This window comes from Pan troglodytes, chromosome 6 (genome assembly GCF_028858775.2).
Source record: "Pan troglodytes isolate AG18354 chromosome 6, NHGRI_mPanTro3-v2.0_pri, whole genome shotgun sequence".
Classification (NCBI taxonomy): domain Eukaryota; kingdom Metazoa; phylum Chordata; class Mammalia; order Primates; family Hominidae; genus Pan; species Pan troglodytes.
Genome location: NC_072404.2, coordinates 155,733,866 through 155,746,759, shown reverse-complemented (window position 1 = coordinate 155,746,759; position 12,894 = coordinate 155,733,866). Strand labels below are relative to the sequence as shown.

General features: G+C 42.5%; 1 protein-coding gene and 1 non-coding gene across 7 annotated transcripts in view; both read left to right on the top strand.

Annotated features, from left to right (window-relative positions):
- SLC37A3 (solute carrier family 37 member 3) overlaps positions 1 to 12,894 on the top strand; it is a 103,203-nt gene that overhangs the window by 10,841 nt on the left and 79,468 nt on the right. For 4 of the 6 annotated variants that reach the window (XR_008536282.2, XR_008536283.2, XM_009454340.5 and 1 more), the window contains exons 2-3: positions 5,172 to 5,330; positions 7,387 to 7,495. Coding sequence is in view for 4 of the 6 variants with exons in the window: in XM_009454340.5 (XP_009452615.1) it covers positions 5,242 to 5,330; positions 7,387 to 7,495 (198 nt within the window). In the remaining 2 variants the exon portion in view is untranslated. Of the gene's footprint in view, positions 1 to 5,171; positions 5,331 to 7,386; positions 7,496 to 7,899; positions 8,574 to 12,894 lie in introns of all 6 variants that reach the window. The other 2 variants (XM_063815690.1, XM_063815691.1) reach the window with 2 other exon arrangements.
- On the top strand, positions 12,070 to 12,173 carry LOC112209930 (small nucleolar RNA U13). Its single transcript, XR_002944916.3, has one exon. It is a non-coding gene; the product is annotated as a small nucleolar RNA U13 (small nucleolar RNA).

Here is a 12,894-nt window from a genome sequence, read left to right as displayed (position 1 = left end):
TTTACATATAATATATTTATATTTATATAATATATAATATATTTATATTTATATAATATATAATATATTTATATTTATATAATATATAATATATTTATATTTATATAATATATATAATATATTTATATTTATATAATATATAATATATTTATATTTATATAATATATATATTTATTTAGATGGAGTCTCAGTCTTTTGCCCAGGCTGGAGTGCAGTGGCGTGATTTCAGCTCACTGCAGCCTCCACCTTCTAGGTTCAAGTGATTTTCGTGCCTCAACCTCCCGAGTAGCTGGGATTACAGGCGTGCATCACCACGCCCGGCTAATTTTTTGTATTTTTAGTAGAGATGGGGTTTCGCCACATTGGCCAGGCTGGTCTCGAACTCCTGACCTCAAGTGATCCACCTGCCTTGGCCTCCCAAAGGGCTGGGATTACAGGTGTGAGTCACCGCACCCGACCTGGCTAATATTTTTGTATTTTTTGTAGAGATGGGGTTTTGCTGTGTTGCCCAGGCTGGTCTGAGACTCCTGAACTCCAGCAATCCACCCGCCTCGGCCTCCCAAATTGCTGATATTACGGGCCTGTGAGCCACTGTGAGCCACTGTGCCCTACCGGTGACTATAGTTAATGACAATGTACTCGATTTTGAAAATTGCTAAAAGGGTAGATTTTAAGTTTTCTCACCATAAAAAATAAGTAGTGAGGTAATGGATTTATTAACTAGCTTGATTCCACGATGTGCACATATTTTAAAATGTGTTGTACATGATAAATATATATAATTGTATTTGTCAATTAAAAATACTATAATGTTAAAATTCTTGTTGCTGACAAATATCGGTTGATAATTGTGTATTCAGTATTCATTAATAGAGTCTACAACCATACCTGCATACCACCCTGAACATGGCCTGCCTTGTCTGACTTTGGAAGCTAGGTATGGTGGGGCCTGGTTAGTGCTTGGGTGGGACACTGCCTGGGAATACCGGGTGCTGTAGGCTTTAAAAAATAAAAATTCACCAATTGAGAAAATACTAAATGACAAGCTACAGTGAATTCAGAAACACTGAAATGAAATTTGGTTTTGAAATTTGGTTTTATTAATTATAACAGCATTTACACATACTTGAAAAATGTTACACATTTGTTCAGTGTGTATTTAGAGTGGTAAAGAGAGTATTCTTCAAAAAGTAGGATGTGCTCGATGGACTCAGACTTGACAAAAACTCCTGTACACCCCAGGGTCCCTGAGCTCATGGATGATTGGAAATCACTTCTGTGATAGATAGGATACATGTGCAAGGTATTATTATTATTATTATTATTGTAATTGCATAGGACCAAATGTCGTAGTATTCATCTTAAATGTCATTATGCACACAGCAGGTGAATGTTTAAAACTATTTTCCTGGGTGAGGTGGCTCACGCTTGTAGTCTCAGCATTTTGGAAGGCTGAGGCGGAAGGATTGCCCGAGGCCAGGAATTCAAGACCAGCCTGGACAACATGGCAAAACCCTGACTTAACATAAATACAAAAAATAAGCTGGATGTGGTGGCGTGTGCGCCTGTATTCCCAAAGAATTGCTTGAGCCTGAGAGGTCAAGGCTGCAGTGAGCTGAGGTTGTGCCACTGCACTCCAGTCTGGGTGACAAAGTGAAACCTTGTCTCAATAAATAAATAAATAAATAAGGCCAGGCATGGTGGCTCACACCTGTGATGCCAGCACTTTGGGAGGCCAAGGCGGGTGGATCATCTGAGGTTAGGAGTTCGAGACCAGCCTGGCCAACATGGTGAAACCCCGTCTCTACTAAAAATACAAAAATTAGCCAGGCATGATGGCGGGCGCCTGCAATCCCAGCTACTCGAGAGGCTGAGGCAGGAGAATCTCTTGAACCTGGGAGTTGGAGGTTGCAGTGGGCCGAGATCGTGCCACTGCATTCCAGCCTGGGCAACAGAGCCAGACTCTGTCTCAGAAATAAATAAATAAATAGAAGAAGAAAATAAAGCCTACTTTTCCAATGTGCTTATTAAGCCTTTTCTCCCCAATCATTATAGCTTAGGAAAAGATGGTCTATTTAGAAACTAAATCCAAATGGCCTCAAATGTCTTGGTAGTTTTTTAAAGCTATTAATATAACTGTACAGCCCTAGGTTATGCAGCTCTATTGCCAATGTACTGTAATTTCAATCCGTTGGAGCATTTATTTTTGGAATTATGATTTTACATGATACATCATTGAATTTCATATCCCATGCCCTTTCCTGGAGTACATACTACAGTGTTTTGAGGTGGGAAGGTGTCCAGTTCAAAGAGCTACGATTCATAGAGAATGATTAAAGTTTTGAGTTTTTCCACTTGGGTTTCATGTTTAATTTTCAGGATGGAAGTAAATTTAGTCATAACACTAGTAGTTCTTGTTTTTGTAACTTCCTGGAATTACAGACAGGAAGTTTATTTACATTTTGTGAGTGGAATTTTATAGTCCTACTCTGCATGTAATTTTATTAACATTTTCCAAGAAGAATGACTTTAAAATGAAATTAGCTAAATTCTACTGATTTGGAATTAATCCTTGGCAGATCAGTGGCTAATATAATTATCTGAATATGTCACATACATTGTTACTTTTAGCCTTACAACTCTCAAATGAAATAAGCCATTTTATGGATGACCACTTATGATTTGTAGAGCATGGCTTGTCCCAGGGGCTAACAGCTAGTAAGGAAAATAACTGTCATGTGTACATAATTGTAACCACCTCAACTTTGTTTCTTTTATCTACAAGTTGCAAGAATGGCCTTTCTGCTGGGTCTCTTAGTCTTTAAGGTTTGGGTGCATCTGTTGAGCTGTGGCTAGTGAAAATAAGTAGTGTAACAGTTCCAGTGAACATAGATCTGAGAGCCAAGCCCTGTGATTCTTTCTTGAGTATTGGAGCTCTTGAATGTGTTCCCTACCTTGACTACTGTTGTAGATTTATCATACAAGCCATTTTGTGGATTTTTTCCCTTGAATATGAGGATAAATTACATTACTTTTTTTGGTGCGGCGGGGGGCAGGCAAGGTCTTACCCTGTGGTACAGGCTGGAGTGCAATGGTGCGATCGTAGCTCCCTGCCTCCTTGAACCCCTGGGCTCAAGCAATCCTCCTGCCTTAGCCTCCTGAGTAGCTGGGACCATAGACATGAGCCACCACGCTTGGCTATTGTTTTTTTTTTTTTAGTTTTTGTAGAGATGGGGTCTCACTATGTTGCCCAGGCTGTTCTCAAACTCTTGGACTTAAGTGTTCCTCCCACCTTGGCCTACCAAAGTGTGGGGATTACAGGCATGAGCCAACATGCCTAGCCTAAAATATAGTACTTTTCTAATGCTGTGGGTGTTTCCCTTCCATTATAAAAATTATATAGATGTTTATTATAGGCTTTTTAAGAAAGTATATAGAAGAAAATTAAAATTATCCATCATTTCACTACCCGGAGAGAACTACTATATTCCCTATTTATTTGTAAGTATTATGTAAACACAGTTAATTAGATTTATAACCGGCTTCCACTTTTTTTCACTTGACATTTTCTCATGTCATTAAAAAGTCTTCATGACAAATGATTATAAATGATTCAGCCATTCAGACATACCATAATTTATTTAATTATTCCCCTATTGTTGTATATTTGGATTGGTTCTGCAGACTCATAACTGGAGACATTAAGTTTAGCTGCTTACTTTATGCGTAATTGTTCTTGGATATCAGAGCATGGGTGCAGCTTTTAGAGAGTACAGTCAAATGAAAAGGCATTGGGGCCCGGCACAGTGGCTTATGCCTGTAATCCCAGCACTTTTGGAGGTCAAGGTGGGCAGATCACTTTGAGCTCAGGAGTTCGAGACCAGCCTGGGCAACATGATGAAACCATGTTTCTACAAAAAATATAAACATTAGCCAGGCATGGCGGCTCATGCTTATAGTCCCAGCTACTTGGGAGGCTGAAGCTGGAGAATCGCTTGAGCCTGGGAAGCGGAGGTTGCAGTGAGTCGAGATCGTGCCACTGTATGCCAGCCTGGGTGACAGAGTGAGACCCTGTCTCAAAAATTAAAAAAAAAGCCACTGGAAGTAGTGGAAGGAGATGGCAAGGGGTGGCCTGACCTCTTTCTCTGTTTCTTTGACACAAATTTTTTCATTTTGGGGAGATACTGGGGGGCAGACAGGGGTTAGGCAGCTTGCCCAGAGTCTTGCAGTGGGACCTCACCTCAAGGCAATAGAAGATCATTTAGAACATTGTATTTAATCATTTTGTTTTGTTTTGCTTAGAGTCAGGGGTCTCACTTTGTTGCCCAGGGTTGACTGCAGTGGCGTGATCATAGCTCACTGTAACCTTGAACTCCTGGACTCAAGGGATCTTCCTGTCTCAGCCTCTCCAATAGCTGGGGTACTACAGGTGTGAGCCATTGTGCCCAGCTCCTTCTTTCTTTTAATATTAAAAATCTCCTCCAACACTTTGTGAAAAATACTTTTGTTTATAGGCCTAAACACATCTGTATTTTTTAAGGAATAGATCCCTGGAAATTCTTTTTTTTTTTTTAAGTGAAAGCAAGCTTATTCAAAAGTAAAGGAATAAAAGGGCAGCTACTGCATAGAGAGAGCAGCTCAGAAATTGAATTTTTGTGTCAAACACTCTTGATGAACATGGCTAGATTGTCCTCCTATGATATTATACTAATTTTTACTTCTTTCAGTAGCATATGGGAGTTCAGGAACCATTATACCCTGAGCTGCATTGAGCACAATCTTTTTTAACTATCCAAATGCTTTCTTGCCTTAATTACATTTCTAATATTACTAGTGGGATTGAACTTTTATTTCTCAAGTTTAATAGCCATTTCATTTCTTCTGAGTTGTCTATTTCCTTTGCTCATTTTTTCTATAAGAATGAGTGATTTTCTTATCAGTTTGTATGAGCTCTTTCTATTAAGATATAATCTCTTGTCCAGGATTTTTTTTTTTTAAGAACTACCTAATAGCTTTAACATAATTACTAATCCAGTTTTCTGGTGTCAACTAGGCCATGAGATTTTTTTCCCACAAGGCCTGATTATATGGTGACTATAAATCTAAATAATACAGTTTTTGGATAATCTGCCTATGTTTAATAATGTCCATAATATGTTTTGTCTTTCCAGAAGGAAGAAATGATGTAAATCACTCATCCAAACTTTAAGGTCAAAGGTGAGAAGGAAGGTCAGGAAGAACATGGCCTGGCCAAATGTTTTTCAGAGAGGGTCTCTGCTGTCCCAGTTCAGCCATCATCATGTTGTAGTGTTCCTGCTCACTTTCTTCAGGTAAGCATGTCGCCAAAGCTGCTCTCCTGCTTTTTTTCTTTTTTCTTTTGAGGGAGATACTGCATGGCAAGTGTCAAATGCACTGATGGGCATACGCTTATAATGTTAGTTATTCCTTCTGTTGTAGTCTTGATAGCTGTAATATCGTAGTTCTGGAGGGCTGTTTTGCCCTCCAGAGGACATTCGGCGGTGTCTAAGATAGTTTTGGTGGTCATGAGGGGAGAGGAATGCTACTTGTAGTTAGTGGTGGAGACCAGGGATGCTACTAAACGTCCTCCCATGCACAGGACAGCTCTCCACAACAAAGAACGTTTCATCTGCAAATGTCAACAGTGTGGAGGCGGAGAAGCCCTGATCTATTTTTTTTTTTATTTTGTACTTTTTTTTTTTTTTTTAAACATATCTCACTTTTTTTTTTTTTTTTTTTTTGAGACGGAGTATCACTTTGTCGCCCAGGCTGGAGTGCAGTGGCATGACCTCAGCTCACTGCAACCTCCGCCTCCTGGGTTCAAGCTATTCTCCTGCCTCAGCCTCCCGAGTAGCTGGGATTACAGGTGCGTGTCACCATGCCCGGCTACTAAATAGAGATGGTTTCACTGTGTTAGCCAGGATAGTCTCAATCTCCTGACTTCGTAATCTGCCCACCTCGGCCTCCCAAAGTGCTGGGATTACAGGCGTTTCTTTTCATCACCCTGTTTGGAGAGAGAAGTCCTCTATTTGTTAAAAGCAGGAGCTGGAGAACAAAGGTGATCTTAAGCGGTTCTCTTAGTAACATAGCATACATCAGGCCATTGGGTGTTAGAGGCATGCTGTAAGTGACCTTGTTACTCAGCTTTTTTTTGACATTTCTGCTGAGTAGATTTTGTTTATTAATCTTTATGAAAGGCACCAGAAATAATGATTATTTATTTATTTATTTGAGATGGGATCTCACCCTGTCGCCCAGGCTGGAGTGCAGTGGTGTGATCACGGTTCACTGCAGCCTCGAACTCCCGGGATCAAATGATCTACCCGCCTCAGCCTCTTGAGTAGCTGGGACCACAAGCATGAGCCACCATGCCTGGCTTATTATTATTTTTAATTATTATTATTTGTAGAGATGAAGTCTTCTTATGTTGCCTAGGCTGGTCTTGAACTCCTGGGCTCAAGCAATCCTCCCACCTCAGCCTCCCAAAGTGCTGGGACTATAGGCGTGAGCTACCGTGCTTGGCTCATCCTTTGTTTTTTTTTTAAAGAGAAGAATTCTTGGCCAGGCACGGTGGCTCACGCCTGTAATCCCAGCACTTTGGGAGGCCGAGGCGGGTGGATCACCTGAGGTCAGGAGTTCGAGACCAACCTGGCCAACATGGTGAAACCCCGTCTCTCCTAAAAATACAAAAATCAGCTGGGCGTGGTGGCACGTGCCTGTAATCCCAGCTACTCGGGAGGCTGAGGCAGGAGAACTGGCTTGAATCTGGGAGGCTGAGTTTGCAGTGAGCTGAGATCACAGCACTGCACTCCAGCCTGGGCAACAGAGCGAGACTCTGTCTCAAAAAAAAAAAAAAAAAAAAAAAGAAGAAGAATTCTAAAATTGTTCAGTGTCATGCTTATAATCCTGGCAATTTGGGAGGCCAAGTGGTGGGAGGATCGCTTGAGCCCAGGAGTTTGAGACCATCCTGGGCAACATAGCAAGACTCTGTCTCTGCAAAAAATACAGAAATTTTTGTAGCCTGAGTAGCCTAAGTAGCAAGATTACAGGTGCACTGGGCGTGGTAGAGTGCCCCTGTAATCCCAGCTACTCAGGCTGGGCTGGGAGGCTGGCTTGAGCCCAGGAGGTCAAGCCTAGTGAGCTATGATCATAACTGCACTCTAGCTTGAGTGACAGAGCGAGATCCTGTCTCAAAAAATAAAAAGAAATAAAATTGAGAGAGCCTCTCTGAATCTATTTTGGTTCAGGTGGCTGCCCACCAAATAAAATAAAATACAATTGAATAAAAGAAATGGGCCTATACCTGTGATTTTATTGAATGCTGTTTCTCTTTGCTATTCATTCATCTGTATTCTCTCTATTTTGTAGTTATTCGTTGCTCCATGCTTCACGAAAAACATTTAGCAATGTCAAAGTCAGTATCTCTGAGCAGTGGACCCCAAGTGCTTTTAACACATCAGTTGAGCTGCCTGTGGAGGTAAGCAGAACCGAGTGCTGGGATGGATCGAAGTAGGAGACCGTGCCCACCCCTAGATTGTTCTTAAGCTCTTTTTTGCATCTTTTACTTGCCTAGGACTCTGAAATGGCTCACTGTTTCCTATCACATAAGAGCCAAGCTATTCTACTAATTTCAAAGCCTGCTCTGACTCAGTCCCATTTCACCTCTCCAGCCGGCTTGTTTCTAACTGTTGAGAAACCACACCTTTTGACAAGGCTGTTTTTTCACTGGCTTTCGTTAGTGCTGTGCTCGTTTCTGTCTTTGAGATTTTGCACGTTATCTTTTATGTGCTCTTTTGCCCTTTTCTACCTATTTAAAGTTTGCCTTTCTCTTTGTGTCAAGATAAAATATCACTTTTTTTTTTTTTTTTTTTTTTTAAACAGAGTATCTTTCTGTTGCCCAGGCTGGAGTGGAACGATCTCTCAGAAAACATCTCTGCAACCTCCACCTTCCGGGCTCAAGTGATCCTCCCACCTCAGCCCCCTGAGTAGCTGGGACTACAGTCGCGCACCACCTTGCCCAGCTAATCTTTTTTTTTTTTTGTAGAGATGGGGTTTCACCACGTTGCCCAGGCTGGTCTTGAACTCCTGAGCTCAAGCAATCCACCCGCCTTGGCCTCCCAAAGTGTTGGGATTATAATGTGAGCCATCACGCCTGGGTAAAATGCCACGTTTTCAATCAAGTTTTTTCCCAACTTCTGATTTTTCCCTTCACTAAATTCTTGTACACTGTCTTGCATATTGTAATGTCTTGGTATTTCAATATTTTCTAATGGTTTCTTTTTTTTTTTTTTCTTGAGACAGAGTCTCGCTGTGTCGCCCAGGCTGGAGTGCAGTGGTGCGATCTCAGCTCACTGCAAGCATCGCCTCCTAGGTTCACACCATTTTCCTGCCTCAGCCTCCCAAGTAGCTGGGACCACAGGCGCCCGCCACCACGCCTGGCTAATTTTTTTTGTATTTTTAGTAGAGTCGGGGTTTCACCATGTTAGCCAGGATGGTCTCGATCTCCTGACCTCATGATCTGCCCGCCTCGGCCTCCCCAAGTGTGGGGATTACAGGTATGAGCCACCATGCCTGGCCTGTTTCTTTTTTTAATTTAAAATTTTTTGTAGAGACAGGGTCTTGCCGTGTTTCCCAGGCTGGTCTTGAACTGGGCTCAAGCAATCTTCCTTCCTTGGCTTCCCAAAGTTTTAGGATTACAGATAGGAGCCACTGTGCCCAGCCTGTTTCATTTGTTTGTATCTTGCTTACGTGCCTTGAAGTCAGGCGTGATCTCGGCTCACTGCAACCTCCACCTCCTGGGATCAAGCGATTCTCCTGCCTCAGCCTCCTGAGTAGCTGGGATTACAGGCATGCACCACCAAGCCTGGCTAATGTTTGTATTTTTAGTAGAGAAGGGGTTTCGCCATGTTGGCCAAGCTAGTCTAATTCCTGACCTCAAGTGATTTGCCTGCTTCGGCCTCCCCATAGTGTTGGTATTACAGGCGTGAGCCACCGCGCCCGGCCAGAATCATAAATCTTTTTTTTTTTTTTTTTTTTGAGATGTATCGCCAGGCTGGAGTGCGGTGGCATGATCTCGGCTCACTGGAACATCCGCCTCCCGGGTTCAAGCGATTCTCCTGCCTCAGCCTCCTGGGTAGCTGGGACTACAGGCGCATGCTACCACACCCAGCTAATTTTTGTGTTTTTAGGTAGAGACAGGGTTTCACCATGTTGGCCAGGATGGTCTTGATCTCTTGACCTCGTGATCCTCCCGCCTCGGCTTCCCAAAGTGCTGGGATTACAGGTGTGAGCCACCGCTCCCGGCCCAGAATCATAAATCTTAAAGATGGAAGTGGTCTTAGAGAGATCACGTACCCTAACCTCCCAGATTGGAATCTTTCTTTGTCATTCTTGGAAGATAATCATCCAGCTTCTGCTTCAGTAGTTCCAGGCAGAAGAAACTCACTGTTGTGTGAGGTGGACGCTTACATTTTTATTCAACTTTCCTGGCTCCTTCAGCTGTAGTTTAGTGACACTGAGCACTAATTGTGGGATTTCAGGTACAGCCTGAACAATATACAGAAAAATAGGATTTCATTTAGGCACTAGATTTCTGGTTGTACTGCCTAAGGCTGCCTTTATTTTTAAGGTAACTGGGTTGGGGGTTCCCAAGACCACCCCTAGTTTGGTGATTAACTAGGAGGACTCAACATAGAGTACGTGTGGCTGTCATTTATTCCAGTGAGAGGATACAAGGTAAACTCAGCAAAGGGAAGAGGCTGGCCTGGTGTGAGGCCAGGCCAAGCTTCCCAGAGGCCTCTCTCATTAATTTTAAATAAAAAAAATTTTTTTTAATGATTTTTTAAGAGATGGGGCTCTTGCTATGTTGCCCAGGCCGTACTTGAACTCTTGGGCTCAAACGATCCTCCTGCCTCAGCCTCCTGAGTAGCTGGGACTACAGGTGTATGCCACCGTGGCCAGCTAAAAAACTATTTTGCTTATATATTTTTAAAAGTTAAAAAATTAAACAAAAACATTTCTTAAGTGCTCTAAATAGCATCCTAAAAAGTACTTTTTATAGCTTTCATTTTTATGCGTAGCTCTGGGTGTTTTACAAAAAGAGTTCAGCAGACACAGTTACCTTTAGAACTTATAATGGGTTCACTGACATCGACAAACATTGGAAATAGTGAGTAAACATAATAACATAAAGTCTATGTCTATAGATAATAATCATTAGATCTTACATTTGAGAATAACTCAGCTAAAAACTATAATAAAAATTTGTACAGTTCTTACATGAGAATAGTGCTAGAGAATCTAAAATTATCTCCAGGAGAAGGAAGGAGAATTTAAAGTGTCTTGGGCCAGGTGCGATGGCTCAGGCCTGTAATCCCACCACTTTGGGAGGCCTAGGCAGGAGGATTGCTTGAGCCCAGGAGTTTGAGACTAGTCTGGGCAACATAGAGAGACCACCGTCTCTACAAAAATGAAAACAAAAACAAAACAAAACCAAAAAAAAAAAACACTTTGGGAGGCCGAGGTGGGCATATCACTTGAGGTCAGGAGTTCAAGACCAGCCTGGCCAACATGGCGACATTCCATCTCTACTAAAAATACAAAAATTAGCTGGGTATGGTGATGCATGCCTGTAGTCCCAGCTTCTTGGGAGGCTGAGGCAGGAGAATGGCTTGAACCTAGGAGGTGGAGTTTGCAGTGAGCCGAGATCGTGCCATTGTACTCCAGCTTGGGTGACAGAGTGAGACTCTGTCTCAAAAAAAAAAAAAAAAAAAAAAAATTAGCTGGGTGTGGTGGCACATACCTGTACTCCCAGCTACTTAGGAGGCTGAGGTGGGAGGATCATTTGGTCTCTGGAGGTCAAGGCTGCAGTGAGCCATGTTTGTGCCACTGCACTCCAGCCTGGGTGACAGAGCAAGACCCTGTCTCAAAAAGTGTCTTTGGACATTCCATCTCAACCTTATGCACAGCTACTTGGCAGATTCCCACATAAACGTGTTCTGCTCGCCTTATGCAAAGAACTTCATGCATAAGTTGGCCTGTCATCCATCCTCTGCTCACCACTTTGAGGAAGCCCTTCCATGTTTGTGAGCCTCCCCTGCCCCCCTGCGTAGCCCTTATTCTGTTATAAACATTCTCACCTGGGAAACTCACACAGGGAACTTTAGTGTGTGCACAGGAAGTACCTCAACATCGAGCAAGTGTAGTAGCTTATATAGTCCCCCCAGCACAATACAAGAAAACCCTGCAGTACATTCAGGCTGATAAGTTCACATCAAACGTACGCTCAGACCAGGTTGAATCACATTTAGCATGTTGACTTAGTTGTGTTGGTGACTTTCATTAAACATGGGATGGTTCACTATGAATACTTGGAACATTTCTAACCGAGTAGTATAGTCATACTGATCTGAGCTATGTTATTGTTAATTTTCTTCTTTTTTTCTGTTACCCTGTTTCCTGAATCTGTTTGTTAGTCCTACTTTGTTCTTTTAGTTTTTGGTTTCGTTTTGTTTTCCATTTAAGTCAACAGTCAAAAAGTGTATTTCAACTGAATTCTGGCAGTGAAGCAGAAAAAAGCTGTTTAAAATCTGTTAATTCTTGTGAAAGCCACACCTTCAGGGAGTTTTTGGTAACTTCTTGGAGGAGTAAAGAAAACCTACAACTTTGAGCAGCTGCTTAAGTTCCTTGTCTCTAGCTCACACTGGTGCATGTACCCAGCAGGGCTTAATCATGGGTCCTGATGAGTCTGGTGGGCACACAAGGATGGAACACTGTGGTTGCAGGGAAAATGTGGGAATGTCACTCTAATTGAAGACATTTAGGGCCCCAAATTGGCATTGCTGAAAATACTGTTTGATGTCAGCTGTGTGAGCCTGCACTGCTTTCTCATCTTTGACAGAATGCGTCTTCACAGTATGTGTGAAGTGGCATTAAAGTAACCAGATTGGTGCCAGAGGCCACTTAGAAATTAGTTCCGGTGCTTTGGAATCACACTTTATTATTTGTTAATGATTTGGGGATTTTATTTTTTGTTAAAGATACATTTCTTTGATTCTTTCGTAGTTCATAAGCTGGATTATTGAGTATTCACACACGTGTGTGAGATGTGCCACCCTTGAACCTTGTTACAACATGGGCACATTACTCACTTGACATGGATTAAAAATAAAGATGTTTCTTTAAAATTGCTGATTGTGATTTTTCTCTTTAATATTCTTTTAGATTTAATTTTTTTTTTTTTTTGAGATAGAGTCTTGCTCTGTCGCTCAGGCTGGAGTGCAATGGCGCTATCTCGGCTCACTGCAACCTCCGCCTCCCAGGTTCAAGCGATTCTCCTGTCTCAGCCTACGGAGTAGCTGGGATTACAGGTGCACATCACCATGCCTGGCTAATTTTTTGTATTTTAGTAGAGATGAGGTTTCACTGTGTTGCCCAGGCTGGTCTCGAACTTGAACTCCTGAGCTCAGGCAATCCACCCGCCCCCGCCTTCCAAGGTGCTAGGATTACAAGCAGGAGCCACTGCACCCGGCCTGTTTTGTTTTTGTTTTTGTTTTTTTTTTTGAGGCGGAATCTTGCTCTGTCACCCAGGCTGGAGTGCAGTGGCACAATCTCGGCCCATTGCAACTTCTGCCTCCTGGGTTGAAGCGATTCTTCTGCCTCAGCCTCCCAAGTAGCTGGGACCATAGGTGCGTGCCACCACACCTGGCTAATTTTTGTATTTTTAGTAGAGACGGGGTTTCACCATATTGGCCAGGCTGGTCTCAAACTCCCGGCCTCATGATACCCCCACCTCGGCCTTCCAAAGTGTTGGGATTACAGGCGTGAGCCACCGCGCTGGCCTTGTTTGTTTTTTAAGACAGGGTCTTGCTCTGTTGC